This window comes from Pinus tabuliformis, chromosome 2_2 (genome assembly GCF_031772625.1).
Source record: "Pinus tabuliformis cultivar Carrire ecotype Pingquan chromosome 2_2, CPIR1, whole genome shotgun sequence".
In the NCBI taxonomy this organism is placed as follows: domain Eukaryota; kingdom Viridiplantae; phylum Streptophyta; class Pinopsida; order Pinales; family Pinaceae; genus Pinus; species Pinus tabuliformis.
Genome location: NC_142300.1, coordinates 1,167,987,019 through 1,168,011,110, shown reverse-complemented (window position 1 = coordinate 1,168,011,110; position 24,092 = coordinate 1,167,987,019). Strand labels below are relative to the sequence as shown.

Below are 24,092 nucleotides of genomic sequence, written 5' to 3'. Positions count from 1 at the left end.
ACGTTTTATAATTAAAACCAGCTTTAAAAATATAATAACAGTGCAAACTATTTTACTAACCTTGATCTAGAGCCTTAATCAATTTGATTACTAAATCCAGTGTAAATGAAAAATAAATAAGGAATGTTTTTTCAATCGTTCATATTAATTGATTAGTAAAATATAAATCTATATTTATATTTATCAGAAAAATTCTGGACAAATTACAGTATTAACTAAAGCCATTCATTCGGCCTGGAGTATGCCGTAAAACTGCTTCTGCTTGGCTAAGAGCTCGTCTTCCTCGTACGTAAGGAAACAGGTTAACGGCCCAAGACCCAAAGGCATCTGGAAGGAGTGAAAGCCTGCTCCCTTACGGACCACCAGCGGGTTATTACAAGTGGCGTGGTTTTCCTTGATAACGGTGATGAGTCAAATCGACATTCGCGGATAGCAGCCAGAGATGGTTGTCCTCACTGTTGGTTTGACACCTGAGTTTGATAGGTTTTGCCACCTTCGGGTAAAACTAAAACTATAGCATTAAATATATAATATTGCTGCGAACACTTTTACTTTATAACTTTGATGTAGTGTCATTACCAATTTTATCACTAAGGTTACTATCGATAAACTCTCAGCGAACTATCACAAATTATATCAGAATATCATATATTAGCCGTATATCATAAACCAATCTTAGCACAGCTCATTCTATAATTAACGAAATGGTATATGGAAAACGCATTCACCGCGATCAAACTCTGGTTTTAGCTATTGTCTCCACCAATAAAATAAAATGGAGAGCTAATCAAAGTCCATTTGTGAAACCGGATTTCCCAAAGCTAAAATGTGTTTCTACTAATTCCTAAGTGAGTGTTATAGAATCAATAAACGGAGAGTAACTGGTGATATGGTGTTTTATAAAACATTAATAATTGGAAAAAATTATGGTCAAAAGTTAATTGTTGAAAATCTAAAAATACAAATTTAATTATAATAAAAATCTTGTAAATTGATGGATTAAAATGAATATAATCTCAAAAAATTCAAAATAAATGCAAATAAATTATGGATATAAATTAAGTATTAATTGTTGGTAAACAATCATAAACATCAATTTATAATTAATATCAAAATTCTAAAAAAAAATTAATAAATTTTAATAAAATTTTAAATTATTATTATTAATAGTAAATAATAAAAAAGATCAATATATAAGTTAAACATACATATATATATATTTCTAAAAATTTCTGACTAGAATTAAATTCAGTCTATTTTTATCATGGAAAAAGAATTTTGTTATAATACCATAGACTAATACTATAATTTATTAATATATGTTTAAAAAATTATTAATAATTTCTTCATATCATATTTGTTCATATGACATTTTTTTCTAATTAATCAATTTAATTAAAATAAAAAAGAAAAATACAATTACTTTGACAAATAATTTTAATTATTTTATTGGTATCTACTAAAAATATTCTATTCTAAAACCTACAAATTAAAGAAAAAGTACTGGGACTAAAAATATCGTCTTCTAGAACCTGCCATCCATTCCTGCCATCCATTTAATGATTATTTAAATTAAGAAAATTCTATTCCAAATTAAGGAGTGGACGTATCGCCCTACTTACAAGTTACTCGCTAATTGACAATGTCCATATCAAACTTGCCTTTACAAGTTACTGGCTAATTGACAATGTCCATATCAAACTTTCTTTAAAGGCAAGGCAGGGACTACTCCAGCATAGTATCACCCTCTTACTCATTCAGAAATCTATGATAGCATTAACCGGATAATGGCAATGAGGATGCTCTGCGAGCAATATCCTCAACAAATTCTTGAATATTTTTATTGGAAGATCCGCTTTCTCCCATTGCCTCCCTCGATAATTTCTTCCACCGTGAAGCATTCTCCCTCAGCTCAACACCCACTTCGCTTTCCATAACAATTTTTATACATTTCTCAACCGCCTCCTTCCCCACCAGTCCATCTGCGGGTCGCTTATTTAATCTCAGTCCTGTCTTCCATATCTCTGCGATGTATAGAGAATTCGTCGTCTGATCGGTCCATTGAGGAACAGCCAAAAGGGGCACCCCCAAACTGAGGCTTTCCAGCGTCGAGTTCCACCCACAGTGTGTCATAAATGCACCAACGGACACATGAGAAAGCACTTGCACCTGTGGACACCATGGAACAACTAGCCCTTGCCCGGAGATTTCGGCCAGGAAACCCTCCGGCAAGGTTTCTTCAGTGTTAATCTCCCCTTTGGAAGAAGATGGACAAATGACCCATATGAAGGAATATCCAGTAGCCTTCAGCCCAACAGCTATCTCTTCAGTTTGTTCTTTCGAAAGAACAGAAATGCTTCCGAAGGAAACGTACACAACGCTCGCCGGTTCCTTCGTATTTAGCCAATCCATGCAGTTTACGGTCTTCCACATATGTGCGCCGAAGTCTGTGTCTTCGGGATTCTGTCCATCCAAGAAAGCCGAGGGTATGAGAGGGCCGACGGTGCGAATCGGAGCAATCGATTTCATTGAGTTTACTTCTTCGGACTCGAGTCCGTCAAACGAATTTCCCAGTATCCACGTTGCCTCCGATAAGGTCTTAAACTGATCCATTACAAGCCGCAAGAGAGGGCCGTTGGGATTAGAGGGTTGCAGAAAGGAAGGTATGTCCGATACGTTCAGCAGCGGTAGCCCCGGTATTTGTATCTTGTCAGTCGCTTTCCCTGTTTCATCGCGCGAGATTGCTGAACACAGGAAAGAAGATTAAATCAGTTTCAAGAAACAAAATGAATATGGTTATGTCAAATAAATCCGATCATAAAATATTCTAAAACATAAAGATTCCTATCAAATTTCAATTGAAAGCATACCCAGTCCTCTGTTGAAATGGTAATAGATCGAGTAAGCTGCGCAGGATTGCGTCCAGAAAAAAGCTGCAGGAATATTAAACTTCTTTGCAACTTCAGGAACCCAGTAAAGGAGAGGATCGTATACGACGCAACAAATGTTGCTGCCTTGAGTGTTTAGCCTCTCCATGAGATTTGTTAACGAGAGTGCTCCTATCTTGCATAACATGTCCAACCTCAGTTGGAGATCTTTCGACCGGTTGAAATCCACCGGAAATCCATCCGAAATTGTTTCAAATTGAACTTTCACAGAGGAGTTTGCAGGCCCGGGCACTGCTGCGCCTTGCGCCCGTAACATGCGGTGTCTGTTCTCTTCAGTCGTCACAAACGTGATTCGGAGATTTTTAGATGCGAGCTGCTTGGCAAACTGCAGCAATGGATTGATATGACCTTGCAACGGATAGGGCACAATCAAAACGTGAAGATTGCTGTACTGGAGCTCCGCGAAAGACCCCATCCTCCTCCAAAGTTCCAACGATTAATGTTTACTGTACAGAATCGCGTAATATTGAAACTTGTAGGCTTCTAAATATAAATAAATGATATATGTTCGCTACCGATGAGTCGTATCTGGATAACGGTAGTGAATGGTCCATATACATGCCGGAACCGCAACAATAATGTCTCTCCACGGAAACTTGTCACCGTCAGAGAGGTGTCGCTGTCAGAAAAATGGAATATATTTAGAGTTGTTTTGAAAGCTTTTACGGCTTGTTTCTGAGGTCAAATTTCTCCAAAATCTGGCAGGATATCTTTCCAAAATCTCTCGTCGCTGTCAGAGAAATGAAATATAACATTTAGAGTTGATTTTTTAAAAACTTTTAAAATGGATTTTTCCGATAAAAACAACTCCATAACATTTAGGACCACGGCGTGCAGTACTTCCATGTGGATCTGAACTTTATTGTTATCTCGTTCTATTTTTTCCAAGAGATGCGACAAACAATATTACAAAAGCGCTTAGGTAATGGCACTACTGTCACTGTTATTAAATTAAACTAGAGGGGAATCTCAGAATAAACTATTGTCATTTGTGGATCTGAACTTTATTGTTAACTCATTCTATTTTTTCGAAGAGATGCGACAAACAATATTACAAAAGCCCTTAAATTAAATTTGAGGGGTATCTCAGAATAAACTATTGCCATTTTTAAAATCTGCTTATGAGGAATGACACCATACTTTTTAGGGCTTAGTTAAATTCAGGGCTTAGTTAAATTTGGTAATTTGATTAAATTATCCGGGGTATTTAATCGTAATATTTTGGTTATTCTTATTTAAATTTATTAATTATATTAAATTTAAAAAATATTAAATTATATTATATTATATTTATTTAATTTTTAATACCATCAAATTAAATTAAATTAATTATAATTGCTATGCAAGGGCTATGATTCAAGCTTTAAGAGTCACTTATGAGTCACACGGTCGATGCTAGTGCATAACTTCACTTGGAAAAAGCTTGTTTTATGCCATTCTGAGACTCAACTTTGAGATATAATTCCAAAATCAAAAGACTCTTTTCTTAGTTAAACTCGTAGATTGTAAAGTCACAACTTCCTATTAACTTATTATAAAATTTAAAATAGGCAATGTGGATTAAACTCAAAGTCACATTAAACTCAAAGAGTGAAGGTTGTTATGTTGAGCATAAATTATTTAAATGATAAACAATTAAATATAAAATATTATATATTATATAAAAAGTAATTATATATCTAAATTGTTAATATATAAATTATTTATAAAATTTATATCTACATAAAAAATAGTTAAATTTTTTAATTTTTATTTTTAAATAATATATTTCAATAATACAAAATTTATTATTATTTTATCATATAGAAAATATTTTATTTTTAATAATTAAATATGACACTCAAATACATCAATGTTATTTCAACTTCGTTATATTCTTCTTGTTTAATTATTATATCTATTTTTTTTTCCTTTCTCAATTAAATTATTAATTAAATTTTGTATAGTGTTTTTATCACAAAATCGTGAACTCTCCAAATTTGAAATTTTACTAAACCATAAAGGATACCATTAAAAAATAATTGTTTTCTTTTTTTCAAAACTATTTTTTATTTTCATTAATTTTATTCATTCTTTTAAATTTGATATTACCTCTTTTACTTAATTTTTTTTTTTAATATTATATATACTTAATAATTTTTTAATATCATATATAGTTATTTTTTAAAGTGTCATAAGAAATTAAAATATAATATTTAATTAAAAAAATTAAAAATAAGAATGTTTTTGTAACACCTTCCCTCCTACATCTACACAAACAATTGGTTAGCTGGGGTAAACATGGGAGGAGAGGCCACTATGATATAATTCGGCCTCCTAAGTCACGTTAATGAAGTGGAACCGACAGAAACACATCATACAAACATTAATCATTGGCTACAAGACCCTCAGGAACCAATCCAAAGCTTTAGACAACGTGCCTTGGGGTCCCACTGAACTTTTGGACAATTTAAGCCTCAATCCCTCCCATGATATATCCATGAGGGTGACAAGAAACCCAAAGTCTCTATTGCAGGCTTGCCTACCAGCGACTAGAGACCAAAATTGTCAGTGCTATGCCAGCGAATCCAGGATTTGAGCCACTTTTTCAGGCCGAGAGCCTAGGTCACTGCCCAGAATTTAACCATCTCTTCAAATCATTAAAATAACATGGAAATGATTGTACTAAAGAAAATACTTGTTTGAGACCTTGATTGGACTCCTACTAGCCATGACAAACATTTCATCAAACATTTCACGAATCTGTAATCTAAAGGTGTAAATAACAGTTCTAAGCATCAACTGTCATTCCACATCAACTGTCATTCCATCCATTAGGTCATAGATACATTGATTATTCAATTACAAGTAAAACATAATGAGAGCCACACAAGGTTGCAATCATAAAACACATACATAATCAACATAATAGCAACATAAATAATCATTAAAGTACAGTCATATAGACCACATATAATCCATCAAAATGCTCATAGAAATACAAGGAGAAATACCCTTTCATTAATGATGCAAAATCCAAATCCTAGATGGAACTTCCACATTCCACCCGACTATAGAATGGCTGAGGCAAATCTCTTTTCATCCATTCAACCATGTGCCATATTCCAAGAATGAATGTGGGATCACATAGACCACATCAATCAAAACTCATCGAGGGCTTCCAAAGGCCATCCACCTCTACCCATCAAACAGTGATTCCACCTCACAGTTGGACATCATAAAAAAAAGAAAATAACAACTCAATGAGTCTTCACATTCCATGGGGAGATCTCACCTCCAAGTTCCATTTACATAAAATCAAGCCTCATCATAACCAAATACATACACATGTATAATTTCATTCATTTCTTTGGTATGATTCACCTCAAGCGTTCATTTATATTGTTAATATTAGGTGGAGAATTATGAATGAAGCTTTAATTGATAAATATCATAGAATTCATAATGCCTTCATAAGGTATTAGCATATCTCACATAAATCCATCTTTCCTTGTTTCCTATAATTTTAATTGAAATCAAAGTAAACTTAAATATCGTCAAGTGAATACATGTGAGATGGAAAATAATTATAAACAATGCACACACCTGTGATATGGCTTCAAAATGCATGGGATATTAGATAATTATACATCATTACTCATTAACTCCCTACAATCTCTTACAACTCCTATAACTGTTTTCAAGGATGAGATTGAAGTGATAGATGTTGCACTCTATTACCATCTTGTATTAATTTTTTTTGTAATATCAAAATTTGGATAATAGAACAAAAGAAAATGAGTTGAATGAGTCTTGATTTTCCATTCTTACATCTAGCCTCCATGCTCCATATGCATAAACTGAAGCCTAGACATAAGTAATTACTTATATATGTATAATGCCAATCATTTGTTTTATGGTAAGTCGTTTCCATGGTTTAATTATATACTTAGGCTTCAACTCATATTTTTAAAACAAGGAAAATATCATTTATGCATATATATTCCTGTTATAAAATGGAGTACTACAAATAAATATCTCAATGATAAATAGTATGGAGTTCATAATGCCTTGAAAAGGGATTGTCATGTCTCATGCAAAACCATCCTTCCAAGTACCTAAAATTGAACTCTAATCCAACTTTAGCATGATCAAGTGGACACATATAAGATGGAAATTAATTAAAACATACACTTACATAAATATATCAGGCGATTTCAAAATGCAAATGAGATGAGATAATTTCACAACATGATAAAAGATATGAACCATGATCAACCCATATGATATGGATTATAACATGAAAAGAATGAAATGGGATTGGATTGAACAACGTATCACTAGACTTCATGACCAATCAAAATATGGCCCAAACATCCCTGAAACACAAAACAAACATTTATTTCATCTCAAGGAAATAATGGTGACCTTTCGAGGTATGTGCATCTTGTGCAACCTCTCTCTCTCTCTCTCTCTCTCTCTCTCTGTGTGTGTGTGTGTGTGTGTGTATCGAGCTACAATGAAACTTGCACTAGAGGAAATTTCAACCTAAAATTTGCTCCCTAAGGAAACATAATGAAATAAAATTTATAAATTTTGGAGGGAAAAGAAGAAAACTATTTTTTTTAATTTTATTTTTGGCTTATCTCCTTATAGGCTTACTCAAATTTCAATTGTAGAAACTTGTTGGATACATAATAAAATTCCACATCCAACGAGTACCCATTAGGCATGCTTCTAAGAAGACCCATACTGATTAAAATTGAAGATACATTAAAAAATTGTGTTCAACATGTTTTTTAATGTATCTTCAATTTTTAGTGATGTAGGTCTTCTCATAAGTATGTGCAAAGGGTACTAATTGGATTTGGAATTTAATTCCACATCGAATGAGTGTCTACACTTGAAATTTGAGTAAACCTATAAGGAGATAAACAAAAAATACAAATAAAAAAAGTAGTTTTTTTATTTTCCCTCCAAAATATTTACATGTACCTCTTTTTAAATTTGAAGGATTTTAATTGGTTTACATATTATGTACGTGAAAATTTCAAGGGCACTTTTACGCTAAAATTTCCTCTAATGAGCTGGTTTTATGGTGATTAAACAATGTACTTACAAGCTCTCGTTTGTATTCCCCCAATTCACTAAGAAGAGTTAACATGAAATCATGGAGATTGACATTTCATTCCTATTTTGTCATTTTCTCTCCTATTTTTATTTATATTCCTCATTTATTTTTTCTATTTTCCTCTCTCTTATTTTATTTAATTTTCCATAATTTGTTACATAGTTTGTTATATTTTCATCTAACTTCCATTCATTGTTGAATTTCTCTTATAGGTACTAAGTCATAGAATTCTCAGTTATGTTTGGGTCCATTTTGTATTATACCTCCCCAAAAAGAGTCTTTTGTTCTAAAAAACCATATAGGAGATTATCTAAATCAATGTGCCTTCTATATTCTTCTATATAACATGGCTCTAACTCTAGCTCTTTGCTACAACTATGAATCTATCTTTCGTTTCTAGATTTTACCGCCACTATGGATCTAACTATTGTTCATGGCTTCATTGTTCATCTAGTATAGAAGCCTGTGCTCTAACTCTCAAACTTGATAAATATTTAGATCCAAATTTATTACTCAATATTCATTCTTATCTTTAATGTCAATGTATCATACTTTCTTATAATTGGAGATGGCTTGTATCATCAACCTTTAAAATCCAGGTTGAAGGTCTTTTCTTCTTAATTCAATTCACAAAAAGCATATCCCATCATTCAGTAAACCTACAAGAGGATGTAGGTGGTTCTCCCCTTTTATAAAAAATATTGAATTATAACATGAAATCGTTCTCTACTGCTACGCATTCTTGAACAACAATCCATCTCTAGAATAGTGTCAATCAAATCACATCCTCTATGTACATCACATTCTTCATGAATTATACAACATATGGTTTTCTTTCACGGATCTCATGGAGTTCCAAGGATCCCCTAAGGTCATTAACCTTTGTGAGCCAATCTCCAACACATTTCCAAGAAGGAAATGTTCGTTTTGAAGCTCAACTATGAAACTTCATAGTGGCAGTCCTTAACATTAACATCTATCTACCATCCACATTGTCAATAACATAGATCTTTTTTGCCACTACAACCCCTTAGATAAGCTTTTATCATTAGGTTGTTTATTTAATGAATTATTTATATTTTAATCTTAATTTTCCACACTTCTTTTAACAATCAATTTCCTAAGCTAGATTTATTATATGTAGACTCCAATACTATACTTCCTAATGTCCATACAGTTTGTAGTGATACAAAAACTTAATGGAAGTCTTGTATGGAAATTTTTGAATTTCTCTTTCTTCCATTGTTTATAGAGTTGTTGTTAGTTTTTGGGAGTGCTATTTGCACTCCTCCTTTGAAAACAAATTGGCTTGTGACTTATGGGTTACTTCTTCCAACAAGATACCACCTCATGGCCGTTCTTCTCATCTAATGAACATAACACTAAGTACCAATAACTAGCAATATTATGGTAACCTCTCCTTTTTCTAATGAAAAATAAGGATATCCTACATAATGCATACCTCATGGTATTTTTATTGATCCAATTGATGTGCTTTCCATTTCCTCTAAGTGTTTCATAATGGGAGTTTCAGGTAAAAACAAGCCCTAAATAAAATTACCATCAAAATCAATTTTACACAAACCAATGACATTTTAGATAGTGACATCGTGCCCACTAGTCGAGTTGATATTGTCTGAATTAAAAATACTCATGTGTTACATTCTAAATAGTGGATAAAAACCTATTGATAACCTTGGTAATGTTACAAATAAAACACTGATAATGAGAAAAGTACATATAAATTAAGTTTAGACATAATATATATGTACTCCTAAAAAAATTATTTTGAATATATAAAGATCTAATACTAATATAAAATTCAAAAATATTAATTACGCACATTACCACATAATTATTACACTCACATCCCACATATCTTAGCCAATTTAATATAATATACTAATATATGATAATATAATCATATATAAAGTATAGTTTACCACATTATGTAGTATATGGACACAATTCACTTATTAGTCAAATTAATATAACATATTATATTATATTAATTTGATTAATATGTATATTCCATTATATGCTGCGTATTCCATATACTAGCTTGATTTATATATGGGTGTTCATGTGTGGCTACATGGATTGGGTCCATCCATTATATTAACTTAATTAATAGATGCAATGTGTAGTGTACCATGAATTGTACATATTAAATAAAGTTAATACATGGAGTATTAGTTTATTTCAAATATGTGTGTGTTAAATCACTAGATGGATTTCATCTAGAGGGCCTATCAAGCCTTTAAATTTTCCAAATACTAAATATGGTAAAGTTCGATGCTAGGAGAAAGGATTGACTAGAGGAGGATTTGGTGGAATTTGAGCCCATGAATTGGGAACATGTCAACATATTACCCCGATGGACCTTTCTCCATAACTCGAGCTATAATGGCCTGTGGTTTGATTTCTTCAAGCAGATCTTAAGGGGGGATTGTATTTGCACCATTACATGGAGGTAAGGTGGAAAAACTACCTCCATGGAGTTAAAGTGGTGAAAGCTCATTCATTATTTCAAATGAAGTTCCATGTTTAGTTAATTGTCCTATTGTGGTATCACCCCATGATAGTTTAGAAGCCCTACTCATTTTCAATGCTTTGAAGGAAATAGGGATTCAAAATACTCTGTAATAGGTAGAAAGATCATGGGGGTAAAATATTGGGAATCAAAGGTGAGTGTGGTGGTTAGTTAAGACCTAGACATATGTGAAGTTCCAAAGGCATTGGAGAAGCTCTTAGTTGGGAAATTTAGTGGAAAATTCTTGTTTTTAGAGGCTTTAAAGGGATGGGTGGTGGAAAAGTGGGAGAAATGGTTAGTATATTACCCTTCTTATATCATTTTAACTTGAGGATTTGTTGCATTTTACTCAGAAAATGTTTGGATAAGATTTTGGATTCTAATTGGTTATGGGAACCATTAAAGCTTGTCTTGAAAAAATGGCAAATGATTTTGATCCTATTAGGAACTACATTTCAAAAAAGAAGGTCAAGGATATTCTACAAGGTCTACCATTGATGTACTAGAAATAAAATACCCTCCAATCTCTAAGGAATGGAATAGGGATATTTCTAGGGTTGCAGTAGGATTCAGATTAAAGCAAGGATAGAATATTGGCAAGAGTCCATATGCATGTAGATTTGAAGGAGGGTTTGATCACAAAAGTTCAAACTCAAGAAGGGAAGAAATCCTAGATACAAACAATTAATTATTAGAGGGTATGCTTTGGTTGTTTTGGGTGCCATGAGATTGGTCGTGTCATTATTTCATGTAGTAATATATTGGCTACAAGCAAAGTAAATAAGTTTTGGGTTTAACAAAAATGAGTCGCTTTTAGGAAAAAGAATTGGATTCTCATTCATCTTTTGCAGTTGACAAAGAATTTGAGGACATGGAGTTAGAATCTGAGGAATAAAAGAGGATTCAAGGAGAAAAGTGTGTTAAAAGATCATATTTGAGCAATCAAAATTCTACATTTTCTAATGAGAAAGACATATCTCAAGCTTGTGTTGTTTCCTTTATTCTAGAAATAAAAAGTTTTCTTTATAAACATCCTTTTGAAAATAATACATTGCATAAAAACAATCATAAATATTATTTTTCTTTTTGTTACTTTTCCCTTTTTCCCTTCTCCCTTATAGGTGTTTCTCCCATTTTTTTAGGAGTCAGAGGAGTTCAGAATCCTAAAAAAAATGCCAAAAAAAAAACTATAAATCACGTTGATATGGCACATGTCAATATTTTATTATGAAGTCTATGCTTTTATGTTTTAACGTGAATTTCAGGAATTTTGAAATTCATATGGACGATGGCATGAAAGTTGCAACATAGAAGCTTGACATCTAGGAAAAGGAAAAACAGGATAATTGTTCTCCATATTTTCGGACATACCTTAACAATGGCCACATGTAACAACGGGCCTCTGAGGCAAATGGAAATGTTAAAAAAACCAATCCATTTAAATTTAATAATTATTTAGGGTTTCACTATTTGTTTTGGAGTTTTTTTTATTTGTTTTTTTTTGGCTCAGAATCATTGGTCATGTCACTCTTTTATGTTCCTTTAGGTTAATAGTGACTAAGAAATGTAATAGTGTCTCTTATCAGAATAAAGAAAATGTCATAAATTGCAGATGTAATTTTGACTTTTTGAGTGAACTTACTCTCATGAAATGTTGTCATTGCAACACTTGTTTTTAATAGAGATTACTAGTAAGAACTTACAAAAATAAAAAAATTCTTTCTATATTTCTGTATGAGAGAGTTGATTTTTTTTAACATTACATTTAAAAATAATAAAATAACACTTAAATTAAAAAAATTGAAAAGCAATAATAACATAAAAAAATCAATGTCAACTATAAATAGAATACTTTAATTTCCACTTTAATTTTACATCAACTTTATATAGAGAGATAAAATAATTGAAAATAAATATATATTTTTCTTTAGTGTCATTCATAAATAAAATATTTATTAGATGTCCATGTTATATCGACTTTTTAATATGCATGTTGAGTAATATATATATATATATATATATAGATATATATATATATATATATATATATATATATATATATAAGTTCTTTTAATATAGAGATGACATGTAACATTTAAAAAAATATTATTAACAAAAACAATATATATTCAACGTATGTGTATATATACGAGCATAGATTGTTGAGAAATGACAACAAGAAATCCCAAATTAATTTGTCCTTGAATTAAACTGTGAATTAAATTCGAATTCTATTCTTATAGCAACTTAAGAGAGTTAAATTAAGTTTATTAAACTTAATTAACTTAGGAAATTCGAGTTGGAAGTCAAGCATATGTTATCCTGCAGGAGTCCAGTGTGAGTTAATTGTGAGTTGTAAAATAGAAGACTCGATTTCATGAGTCAGCTCAGTTAAATTAGTTCTCAAACTAATTGAGAGAACTAATAGTGAGTTAACAACCAATGGTATCACTAATGAACTCCACAAGTGCTACTCTAGTTAACTGAATATTTACTCATCAGAAACTCATGCATGTCGATTTTGAGAAAGACCCAGTTGAGACTATAGTACAAGGATAGTGTACTATTTGTTTTAGATTTCTCTGAGTTGCACTGATAGTGCATGCAATCAGGAACTGATCCTTAAGGGATTGTACAATTTTTATAGACTTTATTTCCCTTTAAATACAAGCTATCATTCATAGGAATTACACATTAGAATAGAGACTTGGAGATCTTGTGAATTGGCTAGGATTTGGCCTTGAGCTTGATTATGAGTTGGAGATTGAATTTTCTAAGTGTTGGGATTGTTCTTGAGAGAACAAACATTGTAATTTCATATTGATTTTCCAAATAAATACAAAACAAATAGTGGGGTTTTGAGTTATGGCTTTGCCCGAATATTTATTGTGTTATGTGCCTTTGGTTCTCCTCCTCTATTCATTATTGTTTGATCGATGTTTATGGGCTTCTGTTTTAAATAGTAGAAGTATATTCTCGTCTCTTTCTTTAGAAAATTACATTAGCTTGTGCATCTACAAGATTTTCTACATCGTATCAGAGCAAGATGGTTTTTGGCCTGAGAGTTTGCAGAGAAGATCTGAGAATTTATGTGAAGATTTTTTAGATACAAATTTCAGATATGGATTCCTTGGGACAAAATACCCAAATTCAAAAAAACAATCAGCCGAATCGAAGTTCGAATGAGGGAGATATCACTGATTTAAAATCAGCTCTATAGAGGAGATTTCGAAGTTTTGAGTTTTCGGGTTATAGGTGAAAGTCGAACTTGCAATACATACTTTATGATCGGCAGATGACGTTCCATGGGTTGAGGATTGAGTATGCCATGGAAGGAAGATTGAATCTCATAGCCTGGAGGGATAGGATGGGGGTTGTGCTAGAGGACAATGGCTTGAAGCAATTTGTTGAACAAGCAATTCCTAAGCCAACAGCTACTAATGCACAAAACTTGACGAGTGGAAGAAATGTGTGGCAAAGGCAAGACAGATAATCCTTGAGGGAGTATGAGATCATATTTTTTCGAGTCTCCATGGAAAGGAAACCCTGCATGCTATGTGGAAAACATTGATAGACTTGTATCAGAATAGCAGTAACCAAAGGAAGTTGGCACTCAAGGATAAACTTTGTAAAATCAAGATGGAGAAAGGGGAGACGATTCCAAAGTACTTGACCAAATTCACTCATTATCTGGATGAACTTGGAAGTATTGGAATCATAGTTTCCAAGAGAAATAATAGGAGCATAGTAGGGGTAGCAAGGGCGATGTTGCATGATCAGGGCTTACCACTACACTTGTGGGATGAGGCATGCAACACAACGGTTTATGTTTAGAACCACAGCCCACATTAGATACTTGAGATGAAGACACTAGAGGAGGCTTATTTCGGTAAGATGCCAGATGTTGGTCACTTCAGGATTTTTGGGTCATTGGTTTATTGCCATGTGACCAAATATGCATAGAAGATGCTTGAGCCAACAGTAGAGTTGGGGATCTTTGTGGGGTACATTGATACAACCCACAACTACCTGGTGTACATGTCGACTAGCTGGATGACATTGATTTAGAGGGATATCAAGTTTGATGAGGAGAAGGCCTTGTGAATATCCCTTGAGAGAGAGCTTGAGCTACATGTCGATGAGGAGATTTTAGCTCTTAAGGTTGAGGGACCTCATATTGATGTGGTGGAGCCACATGCAGAGGTTCACAGAGTGGAGACATCCACTTAGGCAGAGTCTTCTAGAGAAAGAAGAAAGCGCACTAGAGAGGCTGATAGATTGTTGGATGATGCACGGGAGAATGTGGGAGCACCCCTTCTCAGCACAGACAGAGGAGGTCACCAAAGAGGTACACTGGATACATGGCACTTATGGGTGCATGTGTTGTGACAAAGCCATTTTCCTTTCAGGAAGTAGTGCAACAGTCGATTTGGGTTAATGCAATGGTGGGGTATAACTCCATAGTTCGAAACAATGTTTGGGATGTGGTCCCGAGACGAGAGGATAAGTCAGTTGTGACCTCCTGTTGGCTTTAGAAGGTAAATCAAGTTGCAGATGGTAGTGTGGAGAAACATAAGGCTAGATTTGTGGCCCGTGTCATTCCACAGATAGAGGAAATTGACTATGATGAGACCTTTACTCTTATTGCAAGGTACTCGTCAATCAAATATATTTTGGCATAATCAAAACAGATGGGTTGGAATATCCGTCAGATGGATGTGAAGATTGACTTCCTTAATGACATGATTGAGGAAAAGGTGTACATAGAGCATCCCAAAGGTTTTGAAACCTTGGTCCGTGAGTCGCATGTGTGCCAACTCGAGAGAGCATTGTATGGGTTGAAGCAAGCACCCCGTGGTTGGTACACTAGGATCGATAACTACATCACCAAGTTGAGCTTCACTAAGAGTGAAGCAGATGTGAACCTGTATCACATAGGGGTGGGAGGTAAGTTGTTGATCATTGTAATTTAGGTAGATGATCGCATACTGACAGGTGATGAGAAGCTCATTAAATCTTGCAAGGAGGACCTTGCTAGAGAGTTTGAGATGAAGGACATGGGGCTCATGCACTACTTTCTTGGCATGGATTTATGGCAAGGAGATGGGGAGTTGTTTGTATCTCAGGGTAGGTATGCCAATGAGAAACTGAGGAGATTATGTATGGAGAGCAATAAACCCATGGAGACACCTCTAGCTGGTAACTAAAGGAAGGAGGATGCCACTTCAGGGGAAGTAGTGGAAGCCACTGTTTACAGGTAGCTTATGGGTTCACTCATGTACTTGGTGAACACACAATAGGAAGAGCACATCATGAGGGATCTTTAGTATTGGGTTAGCAATAGTTTCTTGGTATAGCAGGAAATAGAGATCGGTTGCACTCAGTTCAGCAGAGGCAGGGTACATGGCTGCAAGTTAGGCAGCATGTGAGATTATCTGAATGAGGAAGATCCTGGTTGGTTTGTTTGGTCAGCAGATGGATCTCATAGTGATTTATTGTGATAATCACAGTTGTATCAAACTCTTTGAAAATCCATTCTTTCATGATCGGTCCAAGAATATTGATATTCGGTATCATCATCTCAGAGATTGTGTATTGAGGCATATCATGTTATTAGATTACATTCCCACGGAGGAGAAAGATGTTGACATCTTGGCAAAGGCATTGTCAAGATGTAAATTCAAGTTTCACAGAGATAGGATCAAGGTAGTTGATAATCCATTTCGTGTTGAGAGGGAGTGTTGAGAAATGGCAACAAGAAATTCTAGTTTAAATTGTCCTTGAATTAAGCTTTGAATTATATTCAAATTCTATTCTCATAGCAACTTAAAATAGTTAAATTGAGTTTATTAAACTTACTTAACTTAGGAAATTCGAGTTGGAAGTCTTTTGGAAGTCATGTATATGTTTTCCCTACTTTGTAGGAGTCCAGTGTGAGTTAATTGTGAGTTGTGAAATAGAATACTCAGTTTCATGAGTCAGTTCAGTTAAATTAGTTCTCAAACTGATTGAGAGAACTAATAGTGAGTTAACAGTCAGTGGTGTCACCAATGAACTTCACCAGTGCTACTCTAGTTAATTCAATATTTACTCATCAAAAATTCACACGTGTTGATTCTAAGAAAGCTCCAGCTAATACTAGAGTGCAAGGACAGTGTACTATTTGTTTTAGAATTTTCTGAGTAGCAATGATAATGCATGAAATCAAGAGCTGATCCTTAAGGGATTGCACAATTTTTAGAGGCTTTATTTCCCTTTAAATACAAGCTATCCTTCATAGAAATTACACATTGGAATAGAGACTTGGAGAGCTCGTGAATTGGCTAAGCTTTGGACTTGAGCTTGCTTATGAGTTAGAGATTGAATTTGCTGAGTGCTGGGATTATTCTTGAGAGAACAAACATTGTAATTTCATATTGATTTTCCAGATTTATACAAAACAAATAGTGGGGTTTTGAGTTGTGGATTTCCCCGGATATTTATTGTGTTATGCGCCTTTAATTCTATTCCTCTATTAATTATTGTTTACTCAATAATTATGGGTTTTTGATCTAAAGAGTAGAATTTGATTTTTCTCTCTTTCTTTAGCAAATTGCATTAGCTTGTGAATCTACAAGATTTTCTACATAGATCCATCTCAATTTCAGATTTATCAAACACTCAGATAGATAAAATTTCGGATTTTTATTGCAAAGCTTGAAGAAATGTTTTCATCTGGAAATATTTGGTGTAGGTTTTAACCCTGTATAGAAATTACCTGCATACGAATTCTAAAAACAAAAAATAAACAATGGCGAGAGCATAACACATAAAACAAATATACACTGAGATTTTCTCCTGGCTCCCAAAACTGGGACTACCAAATTGATTTTTCATTATTTTCCTTTCAATGTTACAATACATATATATATACACACATCGAAGCATCCATAAACCTGAATACATTAACCCTGGATTAGAACATATTTGTAGCTCCCTTGATCGAATCTACAAAATACCATGGACCGAAATCCATGTGTGAAAGCCATACACAAAACCATAGCTAGGTCTGCCGACCTAATATAGGGTCCACAAATTTATAGGTCCCCATATATTTATTATGTTATGTGCCTTTGATTCTCTTCCTCTATTGATTATTGTTTGCTCAATGTTTATGGGCTTCTGATCTAAAGAGTAGAAGTAAATTCTTGTCTCTTGCTTTAGCAAATTGAATTAACTTGTGAATCTACAAGAATTTCTACATAGATCCATCTCAATTTCGGATTTATCAAACACTCAGATAGATAAAATTTCTGAATATGCAAACCTTTTTTATTGTAAAACTTGAAGAAATGTTTGCACCTGGAAATATTTGGTGTAGGTTTTAACCTCGTACAGAAATTACCTGCACACAAAGTCTAAAAACAGAAAATAAACAATGGCGAGAGAATAATATATAAAACAAATATACACAGAGATTTTCCCCTAGATCCCAAAACTGGGACTACTAGATTGATTTTTCATTATTTTTCTTTAAATGTTACAATACATATATATATACATGTCGAAGCATCCATAAACTCGAATGCATTAACCCTGGATTAAAACATAATCGTAGTTCCCTTAACCGGATCTACAAAATACCATGGACAGAAAACCATGTGTGAAATCCATACACAAAACCATAGGTATATCTACCGACCTAATATAGGGTCCACAATTTTTTCTCCTGGGGCGCTGCTTCGGACCTCGTAGAGGGGGGCTCCACCCCCCACTTGCGCAACGAAGGGGGCTCCACGCCCACTGACCCCAGCTTAGGTACTAGAGCTAGTCTTGGAAAGAATATAACACAATGCAACATTTGGTTCTTTCTTACTCTTGGTAACTAGAATTAAGATGCATCTATACTGATTTTGAACAAACATTTTTTTTCACTAATTTTTTTATAAAATTATGTTTTTTTAAACAAATATTAAAGTATTTTTATTTATAATGAATATTATTTTTTGGTTTAAATATTATATCTCAATTCAAATAAAATAAATTACACATTAAATAATATTAATAATCTTATTTTTACGTGTGATCTGTGAACTCCATATAAAGTACTAAATGAATTGCATATTTCTTTACTCAAAGTAAAAGAAAATCAAATTAATATTTTTAACTAATATATAAAGTTAAAATGGAAATCTAAAATATATTATTTATTGCTATTTTATTTATGGTTGAATAGAATCAAATGTCTTAACATCCAACCTTAAATCTATATAAAATTAAGATAAAAATCCAAATATATTATTTATTGCCATTTTATTTATGATTGAAATAAAACCGAATCTCTCCACATCAGACCTTTTTTCAAATTTACACGCATGAAAAAATTAGCATCTTAAATGATTTGATCTCACTACAGTAGAGGGACCCAGAATTAAAATGAATTTTAAATTAAAATTATAATAGCTAAAAAGTCTATGAATGTTATCAAAAATACGAAGAACTCAATAAATGTTATCAGAATTTTAGGATCACTTCCGTTAATCTTCTATTTTATTTATATCTTACTAATGCAATTACGTTAGCGCTTTTGCAATATTTGTTGTCTTTGAGCAAAGATTCCACAGAGAAACAGCGCTTTACGTTAGCGCTTTTGCAATATTTGTTGTCTTTGAGCAAAGATTCCACAGAGAAACAGCGCTTTTACAGTTTCATACATTCCACATCGCAGTGCAGTTTTCGTATAAACTACCGGTGCGTCAGTACTGATAGTGACGCTAGTGATATTGGTTTCGTGCCTTCATCGCGATGAAGCCTCCAGATGCGATCCGGCATCGCGTCCGTACGTATTAAATTCAGCGGTTTTCGATCATTCATTCGGACAGCGAAAGGAAAGGGTAGACTAGTTGAGAAGGCCGAGAGTCGGCCAGATATTTGTAAAGAAAGTTGTCTGCAACTTTTCCTTTCCGGAGTGTAGTAAAATGGCGTCCTCAGGGGAACTACAATATAGCAAGCCTCATGTTCTCGTGATCCCTTGTCCGTCACAGGGCCATATCAATCCAATGCTAGTATTTGCGAAGAGGCTCGCCTCTAAACAAATGATGGTCACGTTTGTGATGACCGAAGAAAAGCGTGAGCGCATGTTACAGGCTCAAGATGCAGTGCCCGGGGTCTCAAACTCCCCTACGGAAGTTAAGTTCGAAACAATTTCAGACGGACTTCCTGTGGATTTTGACCGGTCCAAGGACGGGGAGATGGTCCTCGATATGTTATGCAAGATGGGAAGATTCACATTAGCAAATCTCATAGAAAGGCTGAACACTCAAGGCAACAATATATCTTGCATTGTTTTCGATTCCTTCCTTTATTGCGTTCCGGATGTTGCAAAGAAGTTTAATATTCCTGTAGCTCTTTTCTGGACGCAATCGTCTGCAGTTTACTCCATCTATTACAATTTTAGGAAAGGACTGGGTATGTTTTCAGTTACCAAACCTGTATTATGTCCATATGTTCTTATTTATCTATGTCAATATAATAATTTTTCTTGTTTTCAGCCGACTTGCGGGATGAAACAGGTAAAACGGTGGACGCGATAGAAATCCCAGGACTGCCGTTGCTGAACGTATCGGACTTGCCAAGCTTTCTGCATCCTTCAAGTACCGATGAGTGCGCGTTGCGAGTAGTAATGGATCAGTTTAAGTCTCTTGCGGAGGCAACGTGGGTTCTGGGAAATTCGTTTTCCGAACTCGAATCGGATGAAATAAATTCAATGGAATCGATAGCTCCAATTCGGACTGTCGGTCCTCTCATACCCTCGGCTTTCTTGGACGGGCAGAATCCCGGAGACACAGACCCTGGGGCACACTTGTGGAAAACCACAAACTGCATGGATTGGCTTAATACGAAGGAACCCGCTAGTGTCGTGTATGTTTCCTTCGGAAGCCTTGCTGTCGTTACAAAAGAACAAATGCATGAGATAGCTCTTGGGCTGAGGGCCAGTGGATATTCTTTCCTATGGGTCGTTCGTCCACCTTCTTACAATGGGGAGATTAATAGTGAAGAGAACTTGCCTGCGGGTTTCCTGAACGAAACCTCCGATCAAGGACTAGTCGTTCCGTGGTGTCATCAGCTGCAAGTTCTTTCTCATGCGTCTGTCGGTGCTTTTATGACACACTGTGGATGGAATTGGACACTGGAAAGCCTCAGCCTCGGGATTCCCATGTTGGCTGTTCCTCAGATGAGCGATCAGACAACTAATTCTTTCTACACTGCGGAGAAGTGGAAGGCAGGAATGAGATTAAATAAACGATCAGCAAACGGACTTGTAGGGAAGGAGGAAGTGGAAAAATGCATAAAGATCGTTATGGAAAGCCAACTCGGTGCTGAGCTGAGGAAAAACGCTTTACGGTGGAAGAAATTATCGAGGGAGGCAATGGTGAAAGGCGGTTCTTCCGATAGCAATATTCAAGAGTTTGTTGATGAGATTATTGGCAGAGCACGGTCATCTGCGTTGTCTGGGCCAGAATTTATTCTTTGAATTGGAAAATGTATAAAGATTGTTATGGAAAGCCATCTAGGTGCTGACCTGAGGAAAAATGCTTTGCAGTGGAAGAAATTATCAGAGGCAATGGTTAAAGGTGGTTCTTCCGACAAAATTATTCAAGAATTTTGTGAGATGATTATTGACAGTCGTCTATAGTATTATCTTCTCCCAAGAGTTTAAAGCTAAGTTCATGGTTCATATTGACCTGTTAGTATGTCAATCTTTCCTTCCTTGCATTCTATCCATGGTTGTGATTTTCATTGGAAAGAAAAAATCAATATTGAATTCGATGGTCGATAAATAAGCTTGTAGGTTGGCTGAAACTTTTCACTTTATTTTATTTTGATGATTGGCTTTATCCTTCTATACCGTCTCTAATTAAATTTCTTAGAAATTACCTCTTATTCTCGTTCTCGTAATTATTAGTTCCTAGAAATTACCTCTTGTTCTCGTAACTCTTAGTTCCTGGGATTTATCTCTATTTAGTTCGTCGTTACTTCTGTCTGTATTAACCTCATCCTCATTTCTATACATTCTCAAAGCTATTAAGTGACCTCTCGCTAACCTACGTGTATAATTAAAAATGTTCTCATGTTCCCATACTTCTGAAACTGTTCTTAATCTTAGGGAAGGCTCCGTTATAGACCCCTATGATATATGGATGCTCTGAATTAGAACACTCCATGCCCTAGTTGATAGCTCGCTCAAGTGTCTACGAACTTCTCTTATTAAGTCCAAGCCTCCAACCTTATGGAAAGAAAACAAATGACTTTCCTCGAAAAAAATGTATGAGTAGGCTTGTTAAAAGAAATAGAATATTTGAAAGCATATTCAACTTGCCTAGACCCATCAACCAATGACTTGGGCGTATAGAGATGTTGTGAGGGTCGCATAGGACTTTTAAACAGATTTTCGGATAAGATGGAAAAATAGAAATAGCTATGAACAAAATATCCCAAAAACATGTAGAAGTAGATTTTTAAGCCCAAATCCTAATCCTAGCTACTCTAGAACACAATAGTAAATTATTTATGCTAACAAAGTTATGTTGGCTTAGTATAGCCTTTTGCTCAAATAGTGAAGGGGAAACGGAGCCCGTAATAGGATTTGTTGCACTAGTTATATGTAATGGAAAGAAAATTTGACGCCCTCTATAGATAAATTTTCAATATTGAAATAATTATAGATAAATTTTGAATATTGAGATAATTGTGCATAAATTTGGAGAGCCTCCCATTATAATGAGAAAAAGAATAAACAAGTTCCGAACTTTGAAAGGAAACCATCAACTTTCATTTTTCTAAGCGAGGACAATGACATTTTGATAGACCAACTAGCATAAATGGAAAGACCTGGATTACTAGATTAATTCCTACTATCTTTATAAGCGTGAAGGAAAAGAGGATGAAGTAGTCCTTAATACTATGATGTATAGTTTTTTCTTTTATCTAAAAGAGGGTGAAGTACTCCTTCAATACTATAACGTATAGTTTTTTCTTTTATCTTTAGTTGTCTAGAAAATGTAGATATGATATGATATTTTAGTTTTCGTATTCTTGTATGAGACATGTATTAAAGCAAAATTATTAATATTTAATATTTAATGTGTAATGTTTTTTATTTACTAAATGGCAAATTACTAAGGAAATTATGTTAATATAAATAGTAAGAAAATTATGTTAATATAAATAGTAATTAACAATAAAATGAAAAAAAAATAAAAATTAATTATGACTTAAATTATTTTAGAAAGATATTAGTTAACCTAAATTTAATCAAGAAATTAAAAATATTTAAATGAAATAGTCAAACAACTTGAAAAGTCAATTAAAAAAAGGCCTTCAAAGATAATTTGGATATTTTAAAGTTTGATAAACAAAGATATAGGCAATCAAATATATTTTGAAGTTTGATAAGAAAATCAAATTGTAAGACTTTGTTAAAATTGGAAACCAATTAGATATGGCATTTGATAGACAAAATTAAAATGTATTATTTCACATTGAAAACTTTGTCCTTTATTATTTTGGAAAAAGTAAGAAGTGTCATATTTTTATACCACACAATGTTTAGATAACAATATTTAAAAAGAAAAAAAAAACTCAATGAGTCTTCACTTTCCATGAGGAGATCTCACCTTTATAATCTATTTTCATAAAATAGTCTAAACATAACCAAATACATACACATGTATAATGCCATTCATTTGTTTTGTATGATTCACTTCAAGGGATCATTGTTCATATTAAGTATAGAATTATGAATGAATATTTCATTAACAAATAGCATATAGTTCACAATGCCTTCATTGGGTATTATTATGTTTCAAGTAAATTGTTCCTTCCAAGTTTCCAATAATTATGTCTCATCAAGTTAAATAAAATTAGGCATCATTACACAGTAATTCCCTACAATCTCTTGCATTTCCTATACCTGTTTTCAAGGAGAAGATTGAAGCAATAAATGTTGCTCTCTATAACTACGTTGTACTCAATGGTTTTTGTATTATGCCAATTTGGATAACAAAACCAAAAAATTTGAGTTACTCAATGGTTTTTGTATTATGCCAATTTGGATAACAAAACCAAAAAATTTGAGTTGAATGAATCTTCATTTACCATGGGGACATCTCTCCTCCATGTTCCATGTGCATAAAATCAAGTCTAGACATAGCCAATTACTTACATATCTATAATGCCAATCATTTGTTTACGATTGAGTCATTTCCAAAGATCAATTACATACTTAGTCTTCATATCATATTTTTGACACAAGGAAAATCTCATTTATACATATATATTCCTCCTATAAAATAGAGTATTATAAATTAATCTCTCACTGATAAATAATATGGAGTTTATAATGCCTTCACAAGGGATTTTCATGTCTCATGCAAAACCATACTTCCAAGTAACACAAAATTGAACTCCAATCCAACTTAAACATGATCCAGATGACGAGACTTACGAGCTTCACTGGAAC

The 24,092-nt window shown here is 33.7% G+C and overlaps 2 protein-coding genes across 2 annotated transcripts; one reads left to right on the top strand and one right to left on the bottom strand.

Annotated features, from left to right (window-relative positions):
• Positions 1 to 1,570: 1,570 nt before the first annotated feature.
• On the bottom strand, positions 1,571 to 3,429 carry LOC149197604 (UDP-glycosyltransferase 74E1-like). Its single transcript, XM_089403941.1, has 2 exons — positions 2,871 to 3,429; positions 1,571 to 2,744 (listed from the first exon to the last, which is right to left on the bottom strand). Exons 1-2 carry the CDS (start codon positions 3,361 to 3,363, stop codon positions 1,777 to 1,779), a joined length of 1,461 nt encoding a protein of 486 aa, XP_089260067.1. The 5' UTR covers positions 3,364 to 3,429; the 3' UTR covers positions 1,571 to 1,776.
• A 16,119-nt stretch (positions 3,430 to 19,548) lies between these two features.
• LOC149197603 (UDP-glycosyltransferase 74E1-like) lies at positions 19,549 to 21,104 on the top strand. Its single transcript, XM_089403940.1, has 2 exons — positions 19,549 to 20,038; positions 20,122 to 21,104. The coding sequence occupies exons 1-2, from the start codon at positions 19,549 to 19,551 to the stop codon at positions 21,102 to 21,104; spliced, it is 1,473 nt and encodes a 490-aa protein (XP_089260066.1).
• The last annotated feature ends 2,988 nt before the right edge of the window (positions 21,105 to 24,092 follow it).

Coding starts and splice junctions, on each gene's coding strand:
- LOC149197604 (XM_089403941.1), bottom strand. CDS start 3,363: ATGGGGTCTTTCGCGGAGCTCCAGTACAGCAATCTTCACGTTTTGATT. Junction 2,745..2,870: donor CCATTTCAACAGAGGACTGG/GTATGCTTTCAA, acceptor TCCTGTGTTCAG/CAATCTCGCGCGATGAAACA.
- LOC149197603 (XM_089403940.1), top strand. CDS start 19,549: ATGGCGTCCTCAGGGGAACTACAATATAGCAAGCCTCATGTTCTCGTG. Junction 20,039..20,121: donor CAATTTTAGGAAAGGACTGG/GTATGTTTTCAG, acceptor TCTTGTTTTCAG/CCGACTTGCGGGATGAAACA.